Genomic DNA, 26,078 nt, shown 5'->3' with positions numbered 1-26,078 from the left:
CACAATAAAAATTACCTGGCCTTGCCCTAACCCAGTGATGGCGAACCTATGACACGCGTGTCAGAGGTGACACGCGAACTCATTTTTTTGGTTGATTTTTCTTTGTTAAATGGCATTTAAATATATAAAATAAATATCAAAAATATAAATCTTTGTTTTACTATGGTTGTAAATATCAAAAAATTTCTATATGTGACACGGCACCAGAGTTAAGTTAGGGTTTTTCAAAATGCTGACACGCCGAGCTCAAAAGGTTCGCCATCACTGCCCTAACCGGTTTGGCTCAGTGGATGGAGCGTTGGCCTGCGGACTGAGGGGTCCCAGGTTCGATTCCGGTCAAGGGCATGTACCTTGGTTGTGGGCACATCCCCAGTGGGGGTGTGCAGGAGGCAGCTGATAGATGGTTCTCTCGTTGATGTTTCTAACTTTCTATCCCTCTCCCTTCCTCTCTATAAAAAATCAATAAAAATATATTTTAAAAAATTATCTGGCCCAAAACATCAGTTGTGCGGAGGCTGAGAAACCCTGGTCTAGACCATCTATAACCTGCCTTTGAAAAGGACAGACCCTTAACTGCACACCAGGAACTGGGATTGGCCAGAGGTCCTGGGCTGCTCCTAGAACAGATGGACCTAGAAGGCTTCAGGAATGCCCCAAATCAGTCCCCATCAGTCAAACATCAAACATGTTGCTAAGCCAGTATGTGCTAAGCTGTGTGCCAGTGTCAGTATAAGACCAAGCTGGATCCTATCCTTAGTGAGGGGCTGCCTGCCCTCCCTCCATCCAGGCTCCTTCAAGGATCCTGGCAGAGGGGTTAGGTTGCTACAGGGAGCACTAAAAGGTCTTAGCAATGATTTTTTTTTTTTTTTAACAGATCTTGCCTCAGGTTTATTTGTACAAATAGCACAGGAGGACACTAGTTCCAGGGGTCACACCAGTCCTTCTGTCCTCACATCAGCAGACAGAGGCCTCTCCTGTGGAGCCTTTATAGGGGTCTGGGCACCTTTGGGAGCCTAAGCCTGAGTTGCAGCTGCAGCTGCAGCCTGAGGCGTGGTTTAAGCCTTGCCGTGGCCTTTGGCCAGCAGTACCTGAGACCCTTAGTGATGGGGACACAGCACATTTCCAAAGTTTGGGGTAAAGGATGTAGGCAAGTTGGCTGAGCTTGCAGCTGCCCCTCTGGGATCCCAGCCTGACTTCCCTGGGCTTTACGCAGGCCTCGACAGCCTTGGTACATGTGCTCATGGCGTTAAGTGTTGTCGACGTGCCTCTTCTTGTGCTTTTTGGCAAAGTGTATGTTTCTCAGGAACTTTGGATCTATTTCCTTCCTGATGCCTTTTCTGGACCATTTTTGGAACTGGTTGTGCATGGTGTGGTTCCTGGGCTTGGCCATATCTGCACTGAAGCCTGCAGCACCTGGGACCGGAAGAGTCAGCAGTGATCCTTAAGTCCATCTGTGTCTCTGGCCCCACAGGGTATCAGCTGCTTCCCTCATCCTCATAGGCGATGGCAATTCCTCGTCTTCCGCTTACGACTCCTGTCACTGGCGTCTGACCCAGCTGAGGCTGCAGCCCTTGCCAGCTCCGAGAACTAAGGAACGAGGCTGCAAAGAGAGGGGACTGAAGCTGAGTGGCCGGAATCCGGGAGAATTCCGATGGGAGTGGAGACTTGGCACGCTTACCTGCGGGGCTACTCTCAACCAGCTCCAGCTGAGGCCGTGGGGTCAGGGCTGAGCATCCAGGATCATTTGATGGCTTCCAGGCAGGCGGGGGTCGAAGCTCCCCAGTAATGAGTGACACATCTGGGATGTCCCACAGTTCCGATTCAGGTGGCGGGAGGGGCACGTGGAAGGGAGAGCCTAGGAGGGAAAAAGATGATCCATACTGGCCCCCTGCTTCCAGGCCCCACCTGTTTGCAGCTCAGGCAGTGCCCCACCACTCACCAGGCAACAAGTCTGCGTAGTGTGTGAGGTGGGGAGCCAGGCCTGGAGATGGCCAGGCAGGATTGCAGGCAGCTTCCAGCTCACATGGTGACAATACAGGCCGGAAGAAGCCACCAGAAGGCTGGGGAGCTAAGGCACCAAGAGGACAGGCCAACAGCACAAAGACATCTACCTCAGGGAAGTTGGCAAGTTTGGGAGGTGTGGGCCGCCCCAGAGCTAACACATAGCTATGCTTGCCGGCAGCCCGAGTCAGGTTCCGCAAGTGTGCCAGCGCCTCCCGGTGTCGGGCCACGCCCAGCGTGCCCACCAGCAGCCCCACCACGCGAGCGTCTCTGGCCCTCTCTACCAGATATCGTCTACGTGCCCTTAGCCGCCCAGCCCGGGCACCTTCATCACGGGTCCCCCCTGTGTCTGGGCAGCAGGAGGAGAAGGACCGCTCTGGTGCCCAGCCCAAGAGCAGCCGGGTCAGGTCAGGATCGAGGTCAGGGTCAGAGCTGGCCCCAGAGCCTCCCACATAGAAAGCATCATACTCTTCCAGACACCTTCCTGGGGCCAGGGGGAAGCGACGCCCAAAACGCTGCAGGGGTTCAGGCTCTGTATCGAGGGAGCCCACTGGCAGGGGAAGAGCTGGACTGGCGACAAGCAGGTCCGCGTACCGTGGGCGAAGGAGAGTGGCCAAGGCCTCTGGAAGAAGGAAGTGGTGTCAGGGTTGGGGCCTGGCAAAACAAGAGCTCCCCTGCTCCCCAGAAGACTGAGTGTGACCCAACGGCAAAGGCTGGGGCCAAGCCCATAGTGAGAACTCTCTGGGATGTACTGAAACGGGAACATGAGGAACAAAATAGCGGACCCACTCTCCCTGCATGCCCAGGCAAAACCCCTCACCCAGGGCGTGGGCGCAGGCCGGCTCGCTCAGCAGCGCCACAGGGGCAGTGGGATCCGGGTTCTGGACCTCGAAGGCTTTGGCGCAGAGCTCCAAGGCCACAGGACGCTGACCAAAGACGAAGGCCACCGGCAGCGGGCGGGCTGGAGGGCTTAAGCAGGCAGGGCCGAAATGCACAAGGGCCTGAGCCCCAGCTTGCTCCGCACCCAGCACATCCACACAGCAGCTGCAGGGGAGATACCAGGGGCGAGAAAGGTTTCATCAGAGAGCTCCTGTCATCAGCGGGAAACGTGTCGGTGAAGAAAACGATGTGATGGAAAGACACCGTCACTGCGAGGAGGGCAGTCATCGGGGGCGAGAAAGGTTTCATCAGAGAGCTCCTGTCATCAATGTCGGCGAAGAAAACGATGCTATGGAAAGACACCGTCACTGCGAGGAGGGCAGTCCTCAAGCATCACCAAAGAGAAACAGAGCCATTAGGGGCAGGCCCTGTCCTGGAGGGAAAACACCACAAACCCTGGGTCCCTAGGCCTCCGTCCTGAAGCTCAACGTCACACCTGCCATAGGCTGTGTCCCCCAGAATGAACATTTTCGACCCCGTGGTCTCCTCCAGTCGTGCAGCCACAACCCCAGCATCTCCCAGCAGTTGGTCGGGGAACTGCAAGGCCACCTGTAAGCATAAATCGTGGAGTCAGAAACGGCCTCTCCTCCACCGAGGGTCGTCTCTTCAAGGAAAACCTTCCGGGAGTCCCCACCCACCCAACCTTCAAAGCCTCTCGTCCCAGAGAAGCACCTCACCCCCTCCCCCGCCATCCGCACAAAATTACCCCGAGACCCCGATCCTATGGGCGACCCATCCGAGAGGTGAGCCATCCTCCCCAACCTGCCCTCACCCGCTGGCACGCCAGGTCACGGACAAACCCGACGACTCGCTGCAGCTCGTACACTCGGTCCAGGTCCGCGAGAGGCGTGAGCAGCCCGGCGGCCCCCGCCTCCCGCTGCAACGCGGCCTCGGCGGAGCTGCTGAATGTAGACTCCATGAGGTACAGCTTAGGTGGCGAGAAGCAGCGGGGATCCCTCGGCCTCCGCGTCCTCAATGGGTCACAGTCCTTTGATGAGCGCGGGGAGCTTGGGACTCAGGCCGCCAGCAGTGGAACAGCTAGTCGCGCATCCAAAACTCCCGTTCCTCGCTACACGTGACCCAACCGGAGATTACTTCCGGGTCTCGAGGCGGGGCTGATAGCAACTTTACCAATCTCAAACCAGCACGGCTCCGGCTCTCCAATCGCCGCCTACCAAACCGCCCATCGGCCTCACAGCACAAGGCCAACCGGAAGTACTTCCGGGGGAGATGCGGAGCCTTGTGGGTATTGTAGTTCCTCTAGCTCTCCTCTCCAGCCGCAGGGAGTTTTCTGGTTCAGCCCACTGCCTACTCTCAGAAACACCCATTCCCTGAAAATAATTACTCCAGTTTGAGCAACTCCAACTTCTCCATGGCTGTCTCCTAATCTGCAGAATGGGGCTTGTAGCAATAGTACTCCTAATAGGATTGTTGGGAGTCTAAACAATTTAGACATAAAACCTTACAAGTAGTCCTTTGCATATCACATGTACTGAAAGCATTGCTATTACCCGCAGTCGGTCAGGTAGGCAAACATTGAGTATTACTGTTCACCAGGCACTATACATCCTCAGAGTTTACAGTCTCTGGAGTAAGCATTGTCCCATTTTATAGGTCAGGAGGCTGAGATTCAAAGAAGCTAACTACCTGTCTAATAAGACACAGCAAGTCAGTGGCACAATCTATCAAACCTAGGTCTTATTTCAGAAGCTGGGCTTTTGACTTCTCATTCTCCTAGCTCATGTGCTACACTGGTCATGGGGGAGGGGTAGAAAAGGAGGAAGAAGCACTGGATAGCATGTAGTAGAAGAGAATTGAGAAATCAAGAGTAAGGTGAGACTCGAGCAGGGGCAGGGGGACAGAGTGGCCTCAGGGGATGGCACATGAAAGGCTGGCATGGGAAGAGATTGATCGAGGATGAAGAATAGACACAGAATTTGTGCAAAAGTTGGGAAAAGAACAGGGGAAGGAATATAAAAGTAATCAGTTCTATCATCTCTAAGGAGACTCAGGTTCACGACAATTTGGGGAGAACCCAGGCCCATTCTCAGATCTCACTGAGAAGAAGGCTGGGGTGCCTGAGAGGCAACCCAGATATAACTGTGACTGAGGAGACAGAAAGGAAGGGGACGGTGCAAAGGGAGAGCAAGTGACAGGAGCTGTCCCTGGTGCTGACCAAGCCCTGACCATCACGTTGGGGACTTAGAAGTATACAGACAACATTAGGTCCCGCCTTCCTCTTCCTCTGGGGTCTGCAATGCCTCCTCCCACACATACTCAGTTCCACTTTCTATACCTCTCACCAACCATGTACAAGCTTGGGTGCCTCCATAACCCCACACCAGAAACCCATCCTGAAATTCAAAGCCACTCTCCAATTCTTCCCTCCCAACTGGACCCAGCCTAAGTCCCAAGTCCTCTACCTCAGAAGCCTCCTATTTATATCAGAAATAAAACTTCCTGCCCAGCCAGCATGGTTGAGTGGTTGAGCATCAATCTATGAACTAGGAGGTCACGGTCAGGGCACGTGCCTGGGTTGCAGGCTCGATTCCCAGTGGGGGGCATGCAGGAGGCAGCTGATCAGTGATTCTCTCTGATCACTGATGTTTCTATCTCTCTCTCTCCCTCTACCTTCCTTTCTGAAATCAGTAAAAAAAAAATTTTTTTAAAGAAATAGCCCAGCTGGCATGGTTGAGCATTGACCCATGAAACAAGAGGTTATGGTTCAATTCCTGGTCAGGGCACATGCCCGGGTTGAGGGCTTGATCCCCAGGAGGTATACAGGAGGCAGCTGATCAATGATCGCTGATGTTTCTCTCTTATTAATGTTTCTCTCTCTCCCTCTCTCCTTTCCTCTCTCTAAAAATCAATAAAAACACTTAAAATAAAATAAAACTTCCTTCATGCAGCCTTCACGGTCCCATTCTCCCAGCTTAGCATAGTAAGTATAGACTAGATCAGCCTTTGTCTAGACAGAACAAAGCAGAACTAGGAACTCAGTACTCAACACTGTTGATTAAATAAATGTATGCATTCATGAACATGGAACTAATTTAAAGGGGAGAGGGTGCTGATACTACTGCAATCCCCATCCCACCCCAAGAGCAATGGCAACATTCTGAGTGGCTCTGGCAGTATCTCTTCCACCCTAGGAGACAGAGGTGGGCTCTACCACTCCTTATCAAGGCCCGGGTCCAAGCATCCTCCCATCCTTATCCCAGGCCTTCTGGGTCATCCAGTTAGGTGGCGGTGGCAGTAGAAAGGAAGCAGAGACAATGGTGCAGTGAGGGTCCAGGTTTACTCTTTGGGGATAGGGAGGAGTGAGGAGTGGGTGGGACGGGAACGCCCCTCAGTAGTCGGCTGTGTAATCTGTGCCATGTAGTCCCCTGCACAACAGTGTGAACTCCTTCACCATCTCCTTTACCCGCCTCTTGTTCACTCGCTCGCTGAAGGAGAGAAGGGAGACCAGGTTAGCACCATCCACCACTACTTCATCTTCTCTTTCAGACCTGAGCCCAGGCCCCACCAGCTCTGCTCACCGAAGGATCTGCTGGCTGAAGGTGTCCTTCTGTTCAGGGCTGAGGCGGGCAGAGGGAAAACCAGGTGGCTGCAGTGCCTCCTTGATCCACATGCTCAGGAGGCTGAAGCAGTGTTTGTTCAGAGCAAATAGGATGTCGGCAAAGCAGTCCATGAGGCTGCGGGAGGCTTGGCCCCCAATGGCCTGAGGAAGACAGGTTCTCAGTACACCAGGGCCTTGTCCTTTCTGCAGCAAGGGTGCTGAACCATGCCCCACCCCCCTCAGACAGTTCCTCTGCCAAACTGCATATGACAAGTGAGTGCTGCTTTTTGAGAGCCAACTCTGACAACTTTCAGACATTTAAATGAGGAAGAAACAGAATCAGAGAGTTTAGGGAACCAAAGGCTCAAGATTCCCAAAAGGGCAGCTGCCACAGAAGCAAGGGCTACCGTACCCACATCAAGCGCCCCCCTGCTCCATCTCACCTCCAGCACTGCTATGAGCAGCATACGGCCATCCTCCTGTACTACCTTTCCCACGGGTTCTACTTCCCCACATCGAGGCAGTAGCTCTGTCTGCAGAGGATAAAGAGGCCTGTCAGCCCAGCTCCTTCAGTATACCACACCCCTACCCTCTGGGGTCCCAGGGGTGGTGGGGGGTCAGGGGCAGCATGGGACTCACAAAGAAGCCACAGGAGGCCTTGACAGTAGGTGCCTCAGGGAACTTGAGGGCCAGCACAGCTGTGGGAGAGGCAGAAGCAGATCAGATAGAGCCTGAGGATCCTCCCAAGGGGGCCCCAGGCCCACTTGTCCAACTGCCCCACTTACCACACTGGAACACAGCTTTGACATCCAACCGTTCACACAGGAACAAATCTGGCTTCCGCTTCAGAGCCTGCAGGAGGTGGAGCTGGTAAGCCCAGCCCCAGCCAGCTGCAAAGACCACCCCCCCACTCACCTGCCACCCCAGGGCCCAACTTCACACACCACAGGTAGATGCTGTCAAAACCAACTACCCAGCCATCTCTGGGGACACAGGCCATCCCAGAGTTCCAGAAGCCAGGAGAGGAGCAGCCAAGGAATGCTGTGTACATGTATGTGTACATGAATGCACAGTGTATATGAGAGAGGTTGGGGGTCGTAAGGCAGATAGCTTGGGTCCCAAGTTACTCCCTGAGCAAACACCTTCCCCTCTCCCCTCCATCAGGGCCAGATTCCTGCAGGCTCAAGTACCAGCAGGGATTTCTCTTGATTCATAGAGGCAGTTTAGGCCCCCTGTATTTATTAACAGAGAAGCAGGAAGAAGAGATGGCAACTGGATGTGGAACACAGTCCAACAGCCTCCTCCCATGTCCTGTCACTCCCCAGACACCCTTTAGATCAGAAAGAGGAAAAATAGGGTAGGAGCCTTGGAGCCATGGCCCTACCTTTCACCCAGGATACCCTGTGTCCAGGGCCATCACAGCCATACCCAGCCCAGGAGCCGGGTTGCCATGTGGGGGAATGGATGGAGTACAGGGGGCAGAGAGCCCGCCCCAAGTGGTACCAGGACATGACTGGCACATCCCCAGGTCACAGGAGATGCTCTGCACAGCTCCAGCAGTCATCAAATACTGCTGTCCCCCAGCAGCCTCCCAAGGCATAACACACAGGCCCCTAACTCTCCAGCCCCTCACATACCTTCCAGTCTGCCATATTCACTCACACGCACCCTCATGGAAACACCCTACTCACCCTCAAACACACTTCCCTTACACACACACACACTCTCCCACATTTGCAATGCACCCTCACTACATATTCACACACTCAAACCGCCACATCCCCAAACCAGCTCCACACCCACACCCTCAATCTACCAATCTTCCAGCACGTGTACTCTCTCAACACATCCATCCACAAATACACACTCAAGCACCCTCACCCACAAAGATACACCCTCACAGACACCCACACACCTATCCATCCAGGCCCAGAACACTCCCTATTCCCCACGCTTTTACCCTGCCCCCCAAACAAACTATAAGTTACAAAACAGTAAGAACCGTGCCGCTTTTGCGCACCATTATATCCTCAGCACCTAGCAGAGTATCAAGCATGTATTACACAATAAATATTTGTGGAATGATTAATAAAAACCCCCACATTATTTACCTTTACCCACAGGACCCCCCCAACCTGCAGAAGCCCCCTAACACACAGAACTCCCATATGCTAACCTCACGTTCCCACAGCTCAACACATATCTTTTCCAAAACACACATATCCTGATACAGACCTACCGATACCACAATATATATACCTATCCTCCATAATACACATTCCCACAGCCCAACATGCACATGCCTCCAACACAAATCAACATTCAAAATCCATCAATGCCTAACACACATCAACATAAAACACACACCAACACACATATCCACATGTCAACTACAAATCCAACATAATACTCATACTACTTACAGCAGTTACATGACTTCTGTTCTCACCAAACCAAACTCAAAACATACAAAGTTCTGACACACTTATACACACATACAACCTAACACGGTCTCACAGTGGAGCCAGCACCCCACCTCCCAGAAGCAGCACAACCTGTCCAGCAGCCCGGCTCTGGGCTCTGGGCTCCACGGAAGCACATTCATCTCAGCCCCTCCCTTCGGAGCCTACCTCTCAAGAGGAGGCTGGAGGCACTGAGGCAGGCAGTTCCCGGCAGGAGCACGGGGACAATGAACCCCAGGCCCTTGAACTTCAGTTCTACCCCTGAACTTCTTGGGCACCCCAGCCGCACAGGAGCTGCTGGGCACAGTGACCACCCCCTCCCCTCCTGACCCCCACCAGGCCAGCCCACTGCCTCCCTTCGGGGTCAGCCTCTCCCTGGTCTCTGTAGAAGACTGAGCTAGCTGAGGCAAAGGGGCACTAAAGGAGGATGTTGGGTTGTCAACTTCCACGGAAACAGATGAAGAAACTCTATTCAACTGAACAGAAAAAAAATTTGTCAACAGAAAGCTAAAAATAGGCTTAAATTGAATTTCAACATAAGAGAAAGAGAAAGAGAGAGAACAGAACGTGAATGAATAAAACTAAAACACACCTGTGCCAGGAGTTGCATAAATGAATCAACAATATCAGGATGATCCCTGGGCCCTAAAATATAATAAAGATGGAACTTAAGAAAAAATTATACAAACAGCAACTCAACCTCATATAGTTATGTGGGACTGAGAGCCTGCAGGGAGACAGCGTGGGGGCACATGAGCAGCAGGAAGCAAGATAAAGAAACAAAACATACAAAAACCATGAACTGGGAGAAGCCCAACAGAAAGAGACGGCAAAGTGAAGGACGGGCCTGCCCCAGTTCCCTCCCAAGGGGCCTTCCACCTACTCCCCGCTCCTCTAGGTCAGTCCCCCAAGTTGTCCTGTGGTGCTGGAGCAATGCTGGACTCCACGGAGCTGAAGAAACAGCCCCTGAATTCTTGCTTCGGCTTCTGGCAGTTTGGGGTGGCCCTAAGCTGCTTCCCCATCACTAGCCATCTGACAGGAGGGCAGAGCTGGTTGGTTCTTGGTACCTCCTTTGGAGGCGGGCTGAAGGCCCTGAAATGGCCAGGGAACAGAACCTGAGTGGGTGCCCCCTCACTTCAATGGCCTTAGTGCTCTTGGTCTGGCCAAGGAAGGGAACCTACTGGGTCCACTTAAACCAGAGGGCTCCTTCTTGGGGAGGGCAGTGCCCAATATGCAGTGGGGATGGCCAGGCAACCCATTGGCAGGGCCTAGGGAAGGAGACTGCCTCTTGAGGCCAAACATGAAAGTCCCACCCAGCAAAGCCCCTCCACATGGACAAGGACTCAGCAGAGAGCCAGGCTCAGGGCTGAGGACCAGCTCCCACCACCAGCCCACAGTTAATGTGTCGCCCCATGGTGCAGTGGAGGGCAGAGCCCGAGGAAGGGAGGGCAAAACTGGGACAGCATACAGGTGAGGGGACCATCCTGTCCAGCAAGACAACCAACAAGCCCAACAAATAGGATGCTGGACACTATTCTGCCTCCAGTTCTGATAACTGTGGCAAGGACACGGCATGCGCCTGGAGCTCCTGCCCAGGCCACTCCACTCTCAGTTGCAGACACAGCAGGAACACCTGCCTGAGACACCACTAAGGAGCTGTGTGATCTTGCGCAAGCCACCAACACTTGGTTTCCCCACTGTAAAGCAGATAATAATCTCTTCCTTGTTTCCTTCTCCAGGCCACTGATAAAGCCCGCCCCTTTCACATCTGAACCCCGAGTTACTCAAGTCCTGGAAAGTGAGGCCTGATGTGCCCCAGGCATGGGTCACCTGCAGACAATAGGTTTGATATTCAACAGTCGCCCTGCTGGCGTGGGCCAGACAGTGAAGGAGAAAGATTCTGAGGTCAGGGAGCCCTCACCCCTCTTTCTTTAACAGTGTTTGGTACCTTCTCCATGTTGGCCTCATTCTGGACACTGGGGATGCAGAAAGACCTAGCCTTGTCCTTCAGGGGCTTAGTTTAGGGAGAGGGAAAGGGACAGACGTGAAGGCAGATTATTGAGTGTAATTGGCGCTGTATCAACAGTGTGTACATGATGCAGTTTCAGCAGGAAGTTAGATTCAGAGAAGCTTCTGAGGAATGATGCATGGGTAAGGTGTGAAGGAACGAGAGCTCACCCAGTAAAGGGCTGCAGGGTGCAGAATGGATTGGAGAGAAGGGCAGATGCCAGGAAAACCAGTCAGAAAATTGTTGAGGTAATCCGGACACCCTATACCGAGACTTTGGACATGGAGGGTGGGGAGCAGGGGACAGACTGTGGGATAATCAGGAGGCAGGACCACCAAGACTTGTCTCCAACTAGATAGGAGGAGTGAAAGGAGTAGAGTTGAGGATACCCACATCTGGCCTTCTGGCTCAGCTTTCTCCACACTTTGGACCTACCCAGAGCCCACCGCAGCAGAGGCCAGTGTCATGTGACCAGACACCAAGGACACAAGCAGAGAGCACTCTGGCTCCAGCTGAGACCCTTGGTGAGCCTCAATCCTGCAACCACGAGTCCAGGCACGATTCATGAGGCTGGTGGAGAGCAGTGAGTTTCATTTCCAAGTTAGAAGCCTGGTTAGACAGCAGGGGAAGCTTGGAGCTCCCTTTTGCCAATTCTCTCAGGCTAAGGGCCAGTGAATGGGGACAGGGGGTGGGACCACAGCCATAGGCTTTTGGCCTGGAAGGGAATAAACTTTATGTGTAAAAGCCCCAAGCCAAAGGCCCAAAAGATGCTACTTAATGCCCACAATAATCCTATCAAATATAAGAAATCTCCATTTCACAGATATGGAAACAAAGGCTCTACAAAGGTAAGTGACTTGCCCAAGGTCACACAACTAGTTGGTGGTGATGAGCTTAGAATCTAGGTGTGCCTGATTTCAAAGCCCATGCTCTTTCTACTTTTCATTATATCCCAAAGAAAAGGAGCCAGCCTGGTACCCAAGCCCCTCAGAGCTTCTGGCCCCATCTTTCCCATCATCCAGACTGGCCCCTAGCCCAGCAGGCCAGTAGAAGACATCATTCACTCTCTTATCCACTTCAATCTAAGGTGTCAACTATTTGCAAGGTTGACAATTATGCTGTGCTCGATCCCATAAGTTTCCCATCAAGTCCCATGTGCAACTCAGGGGACAGAGGAGAACATAGTGGGCAGCTTTGGCTCCCCAGTCAGGGAAGCAGAGGCAGTGGCAGTGGCGGCGGCAGCAGAGACCCTGGTCAGGACCTACCTTGCTGGAAGAGAGTGAGTGTGACGGAGGTGACGAGCAGGAAGAGGGCCTCGATTGGGGGAAAGTGGGCAGGCTCGTGGGCAAAGATGTGGACCAGCTACAACAAAGCAAGGAATGCTGGTCAGCTGAGGCCCTGCATCACCAAGATACGCCAGCATCCCTGGAATGCAGATGAGGACCTCTGGCAGGGCAACCATCAACCCACTCCACCCACCTACCCCATCCTGGTCAGATAGATCTCTAATTAGGATGAAATCCAGAAGACTGTTGTCCTAATCAGAAGGCCCACCTGTCGAGTGAGGTCAAGAGCAGAGGCCTGGGGGATGGTGCTGTACATCCGACCCAGCATCTCACACAGCTGTGGCACCATGGGGGCAAAGTCATCCAATAGCGTCTTAACAGACTTCTCGAAAATAGCGCACACCGCCTTGGGAGGAAGCAAAGGGGCCCATGAAAGAGAAAAAAATATTGTATTATAATCATCAAATTTGCTAAGACACTAGATCTTAATTATTCTAACTACTAAAAAGAAATGCTAATTATGTGACACGATAGAGGAGCTAATTATGGCTATAATGGCAATTTTATCGTGTTACAATATAGAAATGTATCAAATTAATATGCTGTAGACCTTAAATTTACACATTGTTATATGCCATATATATTTCAATTGGAAAAAAAAAGAAAAAGAAAAGGGGCCCTGGTCAGCAAGTCACAATAGGCTGGAACAGAATGGAGGCCTGGCACAGAGGAGGCCTAGAAGGGGCCCTTACCTATGAGCCTTTCCTGGCTCTGCGAACCAAGGAAGGTAAGGAAGTCTCACCCTCACCCTGAAAGGCAGGAGGCAAAAAGGCCCTTTTCAGAGGGGCACAGATGGAACTTTGTAACTCTTCCTACTCACATCTCCACTATTTCCTCTCAGGGAGCAGCAACAGCAACAAAATCCTGAATTAAAAAGAGACCAAAGGCAGGTCTCTGATGCGAAAGTGGATCCCTGACTGTCACTCAGCCACATCATAGTCCTTTGGTTGAGCATTTCTTGTGATACTGGGAAGTTCTGAATGCCTTCCCAGAGGATTCCTTGTATCTATGGAAAAGGATTTGCCTCCTTTATTTCCTCAAGACCATCACAAGCTTAAGTGGGGCAGCAATACCTTCCTCCTGCTCCACCTCTGAGAAAAGTCACCATGGGGCAGAGAGCAAGGGTTGGGGCTCACCTCCACCACCTGGGCATCATTCAGCCATTTGCTCAGCACCTTCTGGATAAGCTGGAAGACCTGCTGCAGCACCACTACCACCTGCAGACACAGGAAGAAGATGCCCCCACAACCACTGTCACCCACTGGAGAAGGACCTGGTAGTAGGAAGTAGGCCAGGAGTTCAAATTCAAACCTATTACCCCAGACTGCGTATTGAAGACTCAATGCATGGGACCCTGGCAGAAGGAGTGTTTGCTCAATGCGCTATGAATGAAAGAGGATATTTGAGTTCTAGGGATCCTCTTAGAAGAAGCCTCAAATTGTAAAGCAGGGATATTATGAGTGCTTCATAAGATTACTAAATTGTAAGGGTTATCGATTGGGTGGAGGTGAGAAAGATATACAGGGGATAAATGGTGATGGGACAAATAAAAAAATAAGAGGAAAGAGGAAAAAAAAGATTGCTAAAACTTTGCAACTTCCTCTCTATTTCTGCTCAGTAAAACTCTTAGTGCCAAAAGCCTACAGGCTTGCCCCAGATAGGCTTAGAGTAGACAGCCCAAGGGATGCATAATATGGGCAGCTTATGCAGGAGCAGAGAGCAGAATGAGGTCCTGGGAGGTGAGGGAAGGCAGGATGATGACTACCATCGAAGGGGCTCTGTGGCAGAGATTTAGTCTGGAGCCAAAGGGTAACTGAAACTAGGGTGGGGAGTTGAGCAGAGGGGCCAGGACACTGTGGCTCCCTTCTCTTCAGGAGACACACTAAAGGGGGTACTGGGAACAATGATCAAAGCAGTCCCTCACATTTGTACAAAACTTCACAGTATGCAGAGTACTTTCGCTCAAGACCACATCTGCTACCCAACAGTTCTATGAGATGAGCAAGCCAATATTCTGATGTTCACAGTTTTGAGTGGGAAGCTAGGCTTGCCCCAGATCAAATAGCTTATAGTGGTCACCCAACACCCTGTGCCTGCCCGAGCTTACCACAGCATTTATCACACTGCTTTGTGACAATCTGTTTACATGTATTTCCTCTAGATTGGGAGCAACTCGAAGGTAAAAACTATTACATGCAGAGCATGTACCGTAAGCATCCTTGGTGCCCACAGGGAACAGTGAATGCTGAAGTAGAAAGGCCCTGGAATTAGGGGTTAAACAGGGGCCCATAATTACATCACTTAGGGGTTGAAAGATAATGTCAGTGTCCCTTATGGGGTGGGGGAACCACAATGACATCATCCTAGTTGGGCTGGGGACAAAGACACCACCCACAGGGTGAGATAATGACATCACCCCCCAGAGAGTGGGAGGCAATAAGATGGTTCACAGGACCAAATGCATCATGCCACAGGGGACAATGACAATATTACCCATAGAATTGGAGGTGACAATGACATTCCCACAGGGTTGGGAGGTGGGGGCAATGGCAATGACAACATCACCCACGGGGTTGGGTCCCTGTGGCACTGGCAGCTTCCGGAGCTCAGAGCCTTCATGATCATCCTCATGATGACTGACATCCAGCGTGGTGAAGAGGTTGGAGAGAAGCCCCAAGATGTGGACAATGGCCAGCTTGTTGGAGGGATTAGGCTATGGGGAGAAAAGAACCAAGTTCTGGATCTTCCAGTCCCAGCTTGGCCCCCTGGCCCCAGCCCTGACTGCCAGCTCCAACCCTATCCCTCAGCAGCATAGTCCACACAAAGGGTAGCCCCAGAATCCCACCCCTGCTCCTCCCTGGCCACACACACACACACACACAAGATGTGGACAATGGCCAGCTTGTTGGAGGGATTAGGCTATGGGGAGAAAAGAACCAAGTTCTGGATCTTCCAGTCCCAGCTTGGCCCCCTGGCCCCAGCCCTGACTGCCAGCTCCAACCCTATCCCTCAGCAGCATAGAAGGGTAGAAGGGTAGCCCCAGAATCCCACCCCTGCTCCTCCCTGGCCACACACACACACACACACACACACACACACACACCAGCTCTCACTCACTATCTCCTCTGCCAGCTTCTCCAGCTGCTGGATATAGGGCGAGATGAGCGAGTGCAGGTTCTTAAGGATCTCCTCCACCTGCAGGGCTGATAGCAGGAAGCCCAATGCCTGCATCAGCCACATGCACTGACTTGTCTGTGGGACAGAACATGGAGGGTCAGTCCTGGACACATCTGGTTGTGGATGGGAGAATGAACCAACTGGAAAGCTTCCAAGAACAGAGAGTAAAGAACAAGGCAGAAGACAGGATTTCTGTGGGTTCCTGCAATATCCCCAGGGAGCCCCCTAGAAACTTTTGAGCTCACCTTGTGGATCTGTTTCATTAGCACATCCTAGGGATAAAAAGAAGAAATACTGTATCAGAGCAGTGCAGAGTGTGCCTGAGGCCCAGTTCCTCCCAGGGCCCCTGCATACCTGGGAGACTGCCACGATGTTGGCAGCATAGGGTGGCAGGTCATACTTGCATTCTCGGCAGATCTTTTTGAGGGTGGACACAGAAGAGACAGAGAGCTCAGGATTGCCTAGGGCGTGCAGTACAAGGGGAAGAACGCTGTTGATCATGACGGGGTGGTCAGCCAGCCATTCAGACAGAGCTCCTGGAGGAAGAAGGGAGAGAGAGAGGAGAGGATAGTTGAGGCTGACCATGTCCCTGTGAGGCAGGCAGAGCTGCCGGGCAGGGTCAAGTTGCAGCCCCAGTACAGAGCACTGTTCATTCAGAGGACTGAATGGGCAAATATGCATGCACATGATCAAACATGATCCTTAAAGCTGAGAAGCAGGACTAGCCTCACTGAATTGCAGCTCAGTACACTCACTAGGAAGGACCCTTAGATGTGCCAGGACAGTTAGTTGGCTGCAACACCAACTGTGTGTGTGGCCATGTGTATCTCTCATTTTGGATGGGACCCAGGAGGCTGGCTGTAGCAGGGGATGGGTGCCTGTGGCTCTAGAATGTGCTCATGGGTGTGTACCAGGTCTCACCAATGGTGAACATGACGGTATCCGCCAGCTGCACGTTGCTGATGCTGATCCGTGGGATGAGGCCAATGAGCCCAGGCACCACATCAGAATAGTTGACATCAATGGTCTCTGCGATGGATTGGAAGCCATAGAGCAGGGCTTCTGTGTGCTGGGGAAAGAGGGTGCCACTGGCTTGGCCGAAGAGCAGGGTGTGACAGATCTGGGAGGGCTGAGGGAATCAGGCTTGAGGGGTACCTGCCAGGAGTAGGGCTCCTCTGAGCTGGTGAGCAAACGGCCCAGCTTGTCATAGAGGTTGCTGAGCAGCTCGGCCCCCAGCATTTCATAAACATACATGAGCGTGTCTGAGATGTCCACCCTGAGAAGCAGATGAAGACCTTGTACACAGCCTGGATCCTGCCCCCAAGCCCAGGAACCCACCCTGGTAACCTCACAACCATGTAAAAGTACCTAGAAAATAGAGAAAGGCGCCCCAGGATTCAGGAAGCCTGTGCTTGGGCCCCTCCCCTCATTGCCTTCATTATTTCAGGACTCCACTTAGAGCTAGGATTGACCTGCTACCATCACCTGTAAATTCGGAACTGCTCCTTCTCATCTGAGGACCAGAATCCATATTCCTCATCAGAAGGGAACTGGGCCTTGTGCAGAAGCACATCCACCAGCTGGAAGTAGACTGGCCTGTACACTTGCTGGTACACAGCCTGCTTCTCTGCCTCAAAGGACAGAATGTCATCCTGAGAGCCAGGGAAGAGTATTAGCCACCTCACCAGCAGCCACAGAAGCCCATTAGCCACCTTCTTCCATCATGGCCCCCTCCTACTGGAGGTCACATAGACACACCTGCAGTGTATACCAGAAGGTGAGTGTCAGGGAGCTGGTGGTCTCATTGACAGGATAGTGGCCAGGGATACCCGTGCAGAACATGATCATGTTGACAAGGGCCAGGAAGCTCTGCCAGTGCTCCACTTGGTCAAGCAAGGCCCTTGGAGGAAGGAGATATAGAAGGTCACTCAAGAAGGCGCCATAACCTCCCCTCCTTACAGTGCCCTGCTATCCCACCCCCAGCTGCTCCACTCCTCACCGAGAGTGGTTCTCGCCAAGGGCCACAGCAATGCGACAGATGCCATGGGAGGTCTCCATGTCCCCATTCTGCACTGCCTGTCGCAGTTGCTCCTGCAGTCCCAGCACCAGTGGGATGAGTTTCAGGAGTGTGTTCACATACCTGGAGGCACGAGGGGAGGAGACGCATCAGAGCTGTCTGCCCATCCCTCACCATATTTGAAAGAAAGGTACATTCGCCCAGTATTCCATTAAAGTCCCCCTCCTCATATCAAATCCAAAGCAAAAGAGAGATCAGGGCCTACATGGCAGCTGCCCATGTTGGGAAGAAGCTTAGGTCAGAGACCTCCAGGAAAACTCTGGAAAGGAAGTATAAGGTCAGTATTATGGGTTGAATTGTATCTTCCTATTAGAATTGATGCTGGAATGCATTAAGACTTTGGGGGAGATTGGATAAGTCTTACCCTCTAGTTACTAGTACCTCAGAATGTAATCTTATTTGGAAATAGGGTCAATGCAGATAAGGTCACAGAGTAGGGGGGCTCCTAATATGACTGGTGTCCTTATAAGAAGACATCCATGTGAAGACTGAGGCCTACAGGGAGAATGACATGTGATAAGAAAGGCAGAGATGGGAGTTATACAGCTCATGCCAAGGAACACCAAAGGTTGCCAGCAAACCACCAGAAGCTAGGAGGAGGCAAGGAAGGAATCTCCTATAGGTTTCAGAGGGAGCTGATACCTTGATTTCAGACCTCTAGCCTCTACAAGTGTGAGACAGTAAATTTCTGTTGTTTACCCAGTGTGTGGTACTTTATGACAGTAGGTCTAGGAAACGAACACAGATACTGTTCAGGGAGACTGGAAAGGATGGGAGATAGAAGAGTTAACAGGAACCACGTTAAAGACTTTAAAAGGCAGCAACAGCTCCTACGAGCATCAATCTCCACCTTCCACTTCACCCCCTACCAAACCCTAATTCCTATGTAATCTGGTAGCAGTAAGAAGGGAAGGGAAAGCAGATGATGAACTCAGAGAGAGCTAGGGCAAAATGAACAGGACTTGATGATTAACTGGATGTGAAGATGGGAAAGAGTCAGGGAAAACCCTCAGGTTACTGACTAAACAACCAGGTGGACAGTAGGACTATAGTCCTGGAGGGGTGGGTGGAGAGGGACAGTACCAAATTTAATGGGAGGCTGAGGGCGGTAAGTTCAGTGTTAGGCATGTTGAATCAGAGGTACCTATTGAGATATGCAGGTAGAAGTGTCCAGAGAGTTGGATATAAAAACATGAAACTCAACAGAGAGGTTAGAGCAAGAGACACAGATGTTGGAGTCATCAGAGAAGAGCTGGTAATTGGAGTTATAGGAGTAGATGAGAACTGCTCAGGAAGAAAGTGTTGAATGAGAGAAGACGTCCAGGTCAGAGCCCAGAAGCACAATGACCCCTAAAGGAGGGGCAGAGGAAGCACAGTGCACAAAAGAGACTGAGAGAAGGCTAGCTCCCTCCCACTGGTCTCCTCCCCAGTAGCCTGCTCTGTGGAGACCAGATTAAACAGAGGAAGTGAGTGACACTCTCATCGGGGAATCAGATGCTTGGGACTCCTCTGCTGTCAATCATGCCGTCACCATAGCAATCTATGGAGAGGAGATGGGGAGAAACTGCGTGCCCAGGAGTTCAACATGGACTTGCCCCAAGCAGGTTGTTAGGTAAGTAACCTAATAACCTTAGGGGTAAAATGTGGACAGAGGCAACCAGTCCAATATGTTGGTCTTCTCCATACCCCCGTTTTGGTGAGATAAGACGTCCATACCAGGATATCTCAGACCAGAGACAGCCCCAGAGGGCGCTGCCTAGAGACAGCTGGGATAGCTTCAGTCTCATGACCCTGACACAGGCTGTACCACCAGACAATGGGCACCTTCAGGCCAGATCTGGCACAAAGAGCAGGGGCAGGGCCAAGGCCAAGATCCCTGAGTTCCCAGCTGCTGAGATGGGGGCAGGAGGTAGTGCCCTGCCCCCATAGCACTCCCACTGCATTCCAAAGCTGCTCACACCTGCCAAAATTCTTGTATACAATAGGTCCTCAATGAATTTTCTTAATTTCTCTTATCTGAGCCTTATAATAAGATAAATCAAGGACAATATAGCCCAGAAGGACTCAGACTATTACTCAAGGTCATATAGCAAGTTAGAGATAGGTTCCAGGCTGAGAAAGGCCCTTACACTGCTGTAGGTCTGCATCTCTTTCAGGGTCCAACCTGAATTTCCCCAAAGGATCTATACTGATCTCAGCCCATATCTCAAGTCCTAACTGATGGGGGTTTCCAAGAGCCCAATTCACCTTCTCTCCTCCCCCAGTCACCAATGAAAAGCTTTTCCAGAATTAAAAACATATTAGGGGGGGGCATTTCAAAGGAGAGTCAGACAAGCCAGCAGTTGTGCCCTTACACTGCTGTAGGTCTGCATCTCTTTCAGGGTCCAACCTGAATTTCCCCAAAGGATCTATACTGATCTCAGCCCATATCTCAAGTCCTAACTGATGGGGGTTTCCAAGAGCCCAATTCACCTTCTCTCCTCCCCCAGTCACCAATGAAAAGCTTTTCCAGAATTAAAAACATATTAGGGGGGGGCATTTCAAAGGAGAGTCAGACAAGCAGCAGCAGTTGTGGAGGAGAGGGAAAAGGGTGCAAGTACAAGCTTAGTCAAGGGGAGGGCTGATGTCAGGAAACCTGGGTGAGGCGGTGGCTGGATGACCCAGAAGTCAAAACCACTGAAGGTGACTTTCTCAAGCCAAAGCTAAGAAACTAAGACTACAACACAGCAAGGTCCAAACTCGAACTCCAAGCTGGGTGCAGCCCACCCACTGGGGAAACTCTTGCATAGATTTCTTACCCCTGGGCACCTGTGCCTGAGACTTGTGAGTAGACAGGAAAGCACACCCAAAGCCCCTAAAGTTTGGGGAGGGAGATAAGAGAGGATGTCTTTAGTGCCATGGCTGAGACTGGGTTCAAGTGGGCTGATTGCAGTTGGTTAGCTGGAGCTGCTGGGGCAGGGCTGCTGGGACTCCTTAGCTGCCACTCACACTGAGCTCAGCCCAGACCTGCAATTACAGATCCAGGAGCAGAGCTGAAAAGGGGAAGAGTTGCTAAGCAACAAAGGGAACTGCAGCCAATAGGCACTTAGGAGGCTGTGTGCTTTCTCACTGGCTTCTTGCTTGCTCATTGGTTCATAGAAGAAGAGGCATCAATTACCTGCCAAAGCCCTAGAGACTGGCTGGGCGGGTAAACCTGGGTGTATCCAAGGACATCCCACATCACCCAGGCACTGGCCCTGGCCAATTCCCCTGACCCAACTGTCTGAGCCCAGCCAGCACTTGAGCTCTGGCTGCCAAGGAAGGCTTTGACCTGAGACTTGCTACCCACCTTAAGTTAAAAACGTGGGAAATCAGGGGAAAGGCATCATAGTAACTGCTAATGCAACAATGATACTAAATACTAGCAAATGCCGTTTCTGGAGTACACAGGAACCATGCTAGACCTTTCACAGACCTCCTCTTATTTAATCCTCGTAACAAAATATTGTTTACAGAATACCAGGGACAGGCCCTGTGTACATTATTCTAGTTAAATAATTAAAACTCTGTGAGGTCAGTATGATCATATACATTTTACTAATGAAGAAACAGGTTTACCCAAGGTCTCAGATCTAGTAGATGGACCATCTGGGATTCAAGCTCAGATGTGATGAAATGCCAAGGCTAGTGCCATTAACCACTCCCCTGTGCTAACTCGTTCAGTGTTATTTTCCCCTCCAATTCTGCCAAGGGTTCCCAAAGTCCCATCTCTGAAATGTTAGTGTCAGGCCTCCAGTTTTCCCCCGGCCAATTCACCTTATTCCAAAAATCTCATCATGCCATTTTCTCTGCTTAAAATCCTTTCATATCTTTACATCATCCTCAGGATGGAAACTAAAATCTTAAACTGACAAGATTAAGGCTGATAAGGTCCTACATGATCTGGGCCCAGATCTCCTATAACTGGCCCTTAAACCCTGCTGTCTAATCATACCCTTCATCTGTCTGAAATGTCCTCGTCATATCCATCACCTCCATCTGACTAACTCTTACATAGCCTTCAAAGAATAGTTCAGTTGTCACCTTTGCTGGGCAGCCCTTCACAACCCACAGACTTGGTTCTCACAGCCCCTCTGCTCTCTCCATTAGAGTATTCATCACGTTGACTATACTTGCCCATTCATGTATCTACTAGGTTATGAGCTCCTGACTTGCAAAAATCAACTCATTTATCTTTATGCTCCTAGTCCTCACTACAGGGCCCAATACACAAACAGGTGCTCAACAAATGTTTGCTGAACACCTTACTACTCTCATTTTCTTCTGAGTCCTTGAATGTGCATGGTATGTCCGACACAGATCTTTGCACCTGCTGTTGTTTCTGAAGCTTGCAACATTCCCTACTCTCCCAACCTCTTCCACCCCTTGTCACTTTGGCAGCTCCTACCTTTCATCTGTTCAAAAAATATTGAATGCTACCAAGTGCTGCAGGCACAATATGACCAAATAAAATGACAGAGTGCCTTCCTCACAGAGCTGAGAGACTAATGGGGAGACACACATTAATTTATAATGAAACCATGTTATGGACTAAGAAGGAAAAACACTGGGAGCTCTGAGATAAAATAATAGAAAACACCAAACTTAGTCTTAAAAATCATGAAGAACGTGAAGTTTAAGCTGAGACAGAAGTGATGTGTCAAATACATGTGATGGTTCAGAGCCTGGAAGGAGCATGGGACATTCAAGGAATTGAAAGGACTGTGAGAGTGAAGAAAGCAAGGAGATTGGCATGAGATGAGGCTAGAGATGTCATATTGTGCAGCATCTCTGTGAATCAAATTAAGGATCCTGAACTTTACCCTAGGAGCAGTGAGAAGCCACAGAAGGGTTCTGAGCAGAAAGGAAATATTGCATACTCATTTTCAAAAGATCACTCTGGCTGCTGGGTGGACAATGAAGGAAGGGTACAAGAGTAAAAACCAGGGGATTAGCGAGAAAGCTCTACAATAACCCGGGGAGAGGTAATGACAGCTTGAACTAGAGTGGTGGCAGTGAAAATGGAAAAAATAGATTTGCAATACGGTCAGGGGCAGAACAGCCAGAACTTGGCTGAGAGAAAAAAAAGAGTCAACTATTTTAACTGAATAATTCATTGGATGGTTAGTTGTCTAGTGTCTGTCTGTCTCCCTCTTTGAACCATGGGACAGGAACCATGTCTTGATTGGTTCCTTGCTGTATCTCCAGCATAGGACCATGCATGCAGTAGGCACTCAAATAGTGTTTACTGAACAGATGGATGGATGGATGCATGGATGGCCAAGCAGACTGCCCCACTCTGGGAAGGTGGGGACCAGCTCACCTCTGGGCATCAGGCTGTGAGATGGCATTGACAATGGCCTCCACACTGCTGTCGAAGAGCTCCGAGTCCTGCAGAGCAGCGAAGGCGGCCTGAATGAGAGCCTCACAGTCCTGCAACGGCACCTCCAGCTGCACCCAGCTGGAAAAGCACTTGAGTACCTTCTGACGCACACAGCTGGGTGAGCTGGGCTGCTGCAGCAGCTGCTCCAGCAATGGGAAGACAGCCCCACACTCCACGGCCAGGCTGGCCCGCACCAGGCCTTTGCGATACTGGGGCAGGCGGCTGGTCTGAAATTCCTCAGGCAGCACTGTCAGCAGCTCCAGCAGAGCCAGGCAGCGACCCTGGCCATCCACCGGTGAGTCCTCAGCCTGGAAGAGTCGTACCATGTCTGCCACAGCACATGGCCAAGCGTCAGGCATCATGCTGAGAGCTAACGAGGCCAGCGCCACACACAGCCGAGTCAGCACAATCTTGGAACCACTGGCAAAGCGAGTGATCTGAGTGAAGAGCTGCGCCTTTAGACTTTCATACTGGTCAGTGGGGATGTCACTCCAGTAGCGAGAGATCTTGATGTGCAGGGCACTGGCCCCAAAGTACTGGATCTCAGGCACCTTGTCAGGCTGTAGTAACTGCCAGCTGAAGTGCCAGGCCTGTGGGGAGACCTGGGCCTGCATCAGCCACTTCTGAGCCAGGTTCTTGTTCTCAATGTTGGGGTCATAGTAGAGCTGGTGCAGCGCCTGCGGGACAGCACAGGATTGAGCAGGTGCTGGCCACTCTGGATCCTGCCAGAGCCCAGAAAACAGGGTGTGATTTGGTCCCGCAATACCGCTCTCTCTTTCTGACTGGGGGGCGCTGAGCAGAAAGGGAGAGCTCAGGGCTCTGCAGTTTCCTGGGCCCAGGGTCCTGCCGATATTTTGAGAACCTGGACTTTCTTGATGCTCTACTATATCCTCTTCTCCTTATAGCAAAACATGGATTCAAAGAGTGAACCTCCACAGGATAGCACACACACACACACACACACACACAAAGAGGAGGCTGAGCTCATCAAAGGGGAGGCATGTGAGGTAAAGGGCAAGGCCCAGGTGGAAGGAATGGCTCCACAGGGATGAAGCTAAGCCTGAGAAGAACATGAAACAGCCTGAGGGGCCCTGACCCTCCCAGGCACAGCTGTTCCAATCAACTCCAAAAGCTCCATTTAGCTCCCCCAGGATCATCCCTAGGTCACTCCAGATGCTGGCACCAAAGCCAGTGTGAAATCTGAGAAGGACTAAGACTTTGCCAGGCAGCCCTTGTGCAGAAACAAAGTGGAGAAGGGGGTGAGAAAAGCCCTCATAGAGCGCCTGGAAGATCCAAAGAACTGGTCCAGAGAAGTCCTAGCCTGCTGCCCTGGCAAGTGCCTAGCCTGGAATTCTCAACTAGCTGAATCCCCAGGGTCCCCATTCCATTGGGACTTCACACAGCAAGAAAATAGAGGTTTATCTCCCTGGTAGCACACGGAACAGTGCACCACCATGCCAACACTGCCCAGCCCCATGGGGTGGAAGAGTGAGACCAGGCCTCTGACGGCCTCAGCAGTCTCCATCCAAGTAGGCTTAGCCCTATCTGTCCCTCTGACAGCCACTTACAGCCACTGTTGCTGTTTGGCTGCTCCAGGAGGCAGAGAACAGAAGCCGAGGGGATGCATCCTCACCATTGGGTACGGCAAACAGGGCTCAAGAGTAACAAATGAGTATCTGCAGCTATTCCTCATTCCCCATCAAGTCAGCCCTACCTCCCCATTAATCCTGGGGGGTGGAGGAGGTCATTCTGCATTCCAGGCCTCTGTGGGCGAACCCAGAAGAGAACCAGAGAAGCAGTGTCCAAAAGAGATGGACTGGGCAGTCTGGGAGGGTGCTGGCAGGAAGCTCGATGGGCAGGTGGGTAGAAAAGAAGCCCGAGGCTGCCAGCAGAACCAGGCCCCTGGGACCCAGCGCAAAACAAAGGGGGCCAGCCAGGCTCCTGCCCGCCTTCGTCCAATCAAGGAAGGACCCTTCTCCAAGAGAGACTGAAAACATAACCCAGACTGTTTGAGTCCCCGATTATTTTATGAGCCCCTGGCTCAATAAAGAGGGTCCAGGATGGCTCAGCATCGGCATGGTTCCTGGGGACTGAGCCTCAGGTCTCCTGGGTTCCTGGGTTCCCACTGCACTGGAGCTGGAGAACAGCCAACCTGGCTGCAGGTCTAAGCCATCAAGACCCCTGGGTATCTCTCCACAGAGGACCCATGTCTGCAGAAAGCCACATACAGCCCCTTAGGACACTGTAACACTGCTGTCCTGCCTGCCCGGAGACAGCAAATGCCAGGTGTCCTGGGGGCACCAGCCCAGCGGGCACCCAGCCCAGGTCTGGGCTCTGGCCTTCGCGTCGGTGCCCAGAACTTCTGCTCTGTCACCGGAGTGCCCGCCCCGGGGCCCTCATACCTTCTCCACGTTCTCCACAGTGAAGTCCACGGCTGGTGCCGCTGCAGCCCCGGCAGCCCCCGGCTGCTCCTCCCGCCGGTCCATCTCGGCTCCTCCCCAGCAGGGAGGGGGACCCGGACCTGACTCCTGCCCCAGCCCCTTGGCTGCCGGCCCCCTGGCTAGACCCCGGCTTGAGGGCCCAGGGCGTGGTGTGGTGACAGGGGACCCAGGGTGGGCATGGCTGCCGAGGCCTCCCCACCTCGACTGGGGGTGGGGGGCTGGCCAGAAACCAAAAGGGGTGGTCTTAGGAGGAGATCCACTGAGCGGGGTGCCGAGGGGGAGTCCTCAGGGAGGAGTTCTCAGGCGGGGGTCCCAGGGGTAGGTCACGGCTCTGTTTCCAGAATCTACGAGGAGGAAGTCATAGGGGAGGGAGGCCTGTGGGGGAAACCGAGCCCCAGCCCGTGAGAGGTCACGGGGTCGATGGCCTGTACCCACAACACCCTCGTCGGAGTGCGCTCCCGGGTCCTACGAGGAGGTCACTGGGGTGGGAGGTCACAGGAGAGAGAGAGCCCTTGGCGGGTTACGGAAGGCGTTCCAACGAAGCGCGGGGGTGCAGCATCGACACTCTGGGGCGAAGAGTCCGTAATGTAGAGGGGCGGTGGCAGATCCCCTCCGCTGGGCCTGGCCCTCACTCTTCTCACCGCCCGGCTCCGGCCCCGCTACCGCC

At 52.1% G+C, this 26,078-nt stretch overlaps 3 protein-coding genes across 6 annotated transcripts; 1 reads left to right on the top strand and 2 right to left on the bottom strand.

The window, feature by feature from the left end:
• Positions 1 to 466: 466 nt before the first annotated feature.
• On the bottom strand, positions 467 to 4,224 carry DPH2 (DPH2 homolog). Its single transcript, XM_005866620.2, has 6 exons — positions 3,713 to 4,224; positions 3,377 to 3,489; positions 2,822 to 3,045; positions 1,940 to 2,623; positions 1,679 to 1,855; positions 467 to 1,600 (listed from the first exon to the last, which is right to left on the bottom strand). The coding sequence occupies exons 1-6, from the start codon at positions 3,857 to 3,859 to the stop codon at positions 1,476 to 1,478; spliced, it is 1,470 nt and encodes a 489-aa protein (XP_005866682.1). The 5' UTR covers positions 3,860 to 4,224; the 3' UTR covers positions 467 to 1,475.
• A 1,995-nt stretch (positions 4,225 to 6,219) lies between these two features.
• On the bottom strand, positions 6,220 to 26,078 carry IPO13 (importin 13). Of its 4 annotated transcripts, XM_014540025.1 has the most exons (21): positions 25,373 to 26,072; positions 22,911 to 23,647; positions 17,492 to 17,632; positions 17,251 to 17,392; positions 16,978 to 17,144; positions 16,648 to 16,768; positions 16,414 to 16,561; positions 15,847 to 16,028; positions 15,738 to 15,764; positions 15,433 to 15,567; positions 15,202 to 15,234; positions 14,885 to 14,995; positions 13,452 to 13,532; positions 12,524 to 12,661; positions 12,235 to 12,331; positions 9,554 to 9,606; positions 7,285 to 7,351; positions 7,139 to 7,197; positions 6,943 to 7,032; positions 6,480 to 6,661; positions 6,220 to 6,386 (listed from the first exon to the last, which is right to left on the bottom strand). In XM_014540025.1, exons 1-21 carry the CDS (start codon positions 25,454 to 25,456, stop codon positions 6,290 to 6,292), a joined length of 2,892 nt encoding a protein of 963 aa, XP_014395511.1. In that variant the 5' UTR covers positions 25,457 to 26,072; the 3' UTR covers positions 6,220 to 6,289. The 4 variants fall into 4 exon arrangements, with proteins under 4 accessions (XP_014395511.1, XP_005866681.1, XP_014395513.1 ...); XM_005866619.2 differs by lacking the exon at positions 15,202 to 15,234 and having other exon boundaries at positions 14,885 to 15,028; positions 25,373 to 26,078; XM_014540027.1 differs by lacking the exons at positions 6,220 to 6,386; positions 6,480 to 6,661; positions 6,943 to 7,032; positions 9,554 to 9,606; positions 15,202 to 15,234 and having other exon boundaries at positions 14,885 to 15,028.
• LOC106726166 (LIM domain-containing protein A-like) lies at positions 7,939 to 8,996 on the top strand. Its single transcript, XM_014540028.1, has 2 exons — positions 7,939 to 8,702; positions 8,763 to 8,996. The coding sequence occupies exons 1-2, from the start codon at positions 7,960 to 7,962 to the stop codon at positions 8,977 to 8,979; spliced, it is 960 nt and encodes a 319-aa protein (XP_014395514.1). The 5' UTR covers positions 7,939 to 7,959; the 3' UTR covers positions 8,980 to 8,996.

This window comes from Myotis brandtii, unplaced genomic scaffold (genome assembly GCF_000412655.1).
Source record: "Myotis brandtii unplaced genomic scaffold, ASM41265v1 scaffold235, whole genome shotgun sequence".
NCBI lineage: Eukaryota > Metazoa > Chordata > Mammalia > Chiroptera > Vespertilionidae > Myotis > Myotis brandtii.
The sequence above is the reverse complement of the archived record's forward strand: the minus strand, read 5'-3'. Positions and strand labels throughout refer to the sequence as shown.

What these genes read in the sequence shown, in the direction of transcription:
- IPO13 (XM_005866619.2), bottom strand. Translation starts at nt 25,456, where the DNA reads ATGGACCGGCGGGAGGAGCAGCCGGGGGCTGCCGGGGCTGCAGCGGCA. An exon ending in CCTTCTGGTATACACTGCAG is followed by an intron (nt 17,145 to 17,250) that starts GTGTGTCTATGT and finishes CCTGGCTCTCAG; the next exon opens with GATGACATTCTGTCCTTTGA. An exon ending in AGGCCTCCTGTGGCTTCTTT is followed by an intron (nt 7,033 to 7,138) that starts GTGAGTCCCATG and finishes TATCCTCTGCAG; the next exon opens with ACAGAGCTACTGCCTCGATG.
- LOC106726166 (XM_014540028.1), top strand. Translation starts at nt 7,960, where the DNA reads ATGGATGGAGTACAGGGGGCAGAGAGCCCGCCCCAAGTGGTACCAGGA. An exon ending in TCCCACAGCTCAACACATAT is followed by an intron (nt 8,703 to 8,762) that starts CTTTTCCAAAAC and finishes ATATATACCTAT; the next exon opens with CCTCCATAATACACATTCCC.
- DPH2 (XM_005866620.2), bottom strand. Translation starts at nt 3,859, where the DNA reads ATGGAGTCTACATTCAGCAGCTCCGCCGAGGCCGCGTTGCAGCGGGAG. An exon ending in GTGACCTGGCGTGCCAGCGG is followed by an intron (nt 3,490 to 3,712) that starts GTGAGGGCAGGT and finishes TTATGCTTACAG; the next exon opens with GTGGCCTTGCAGTTCCCCGA. An exon ending in GGTTGAGAGTAGCCCCGCAG is followed by an intron (nt 1,601 to 1,678) that starts GTAAGCGTGCCA and finishes CTCTCTTTGCAG; the next exon opens with CCTCGTTCCTTAGTTCTCGG.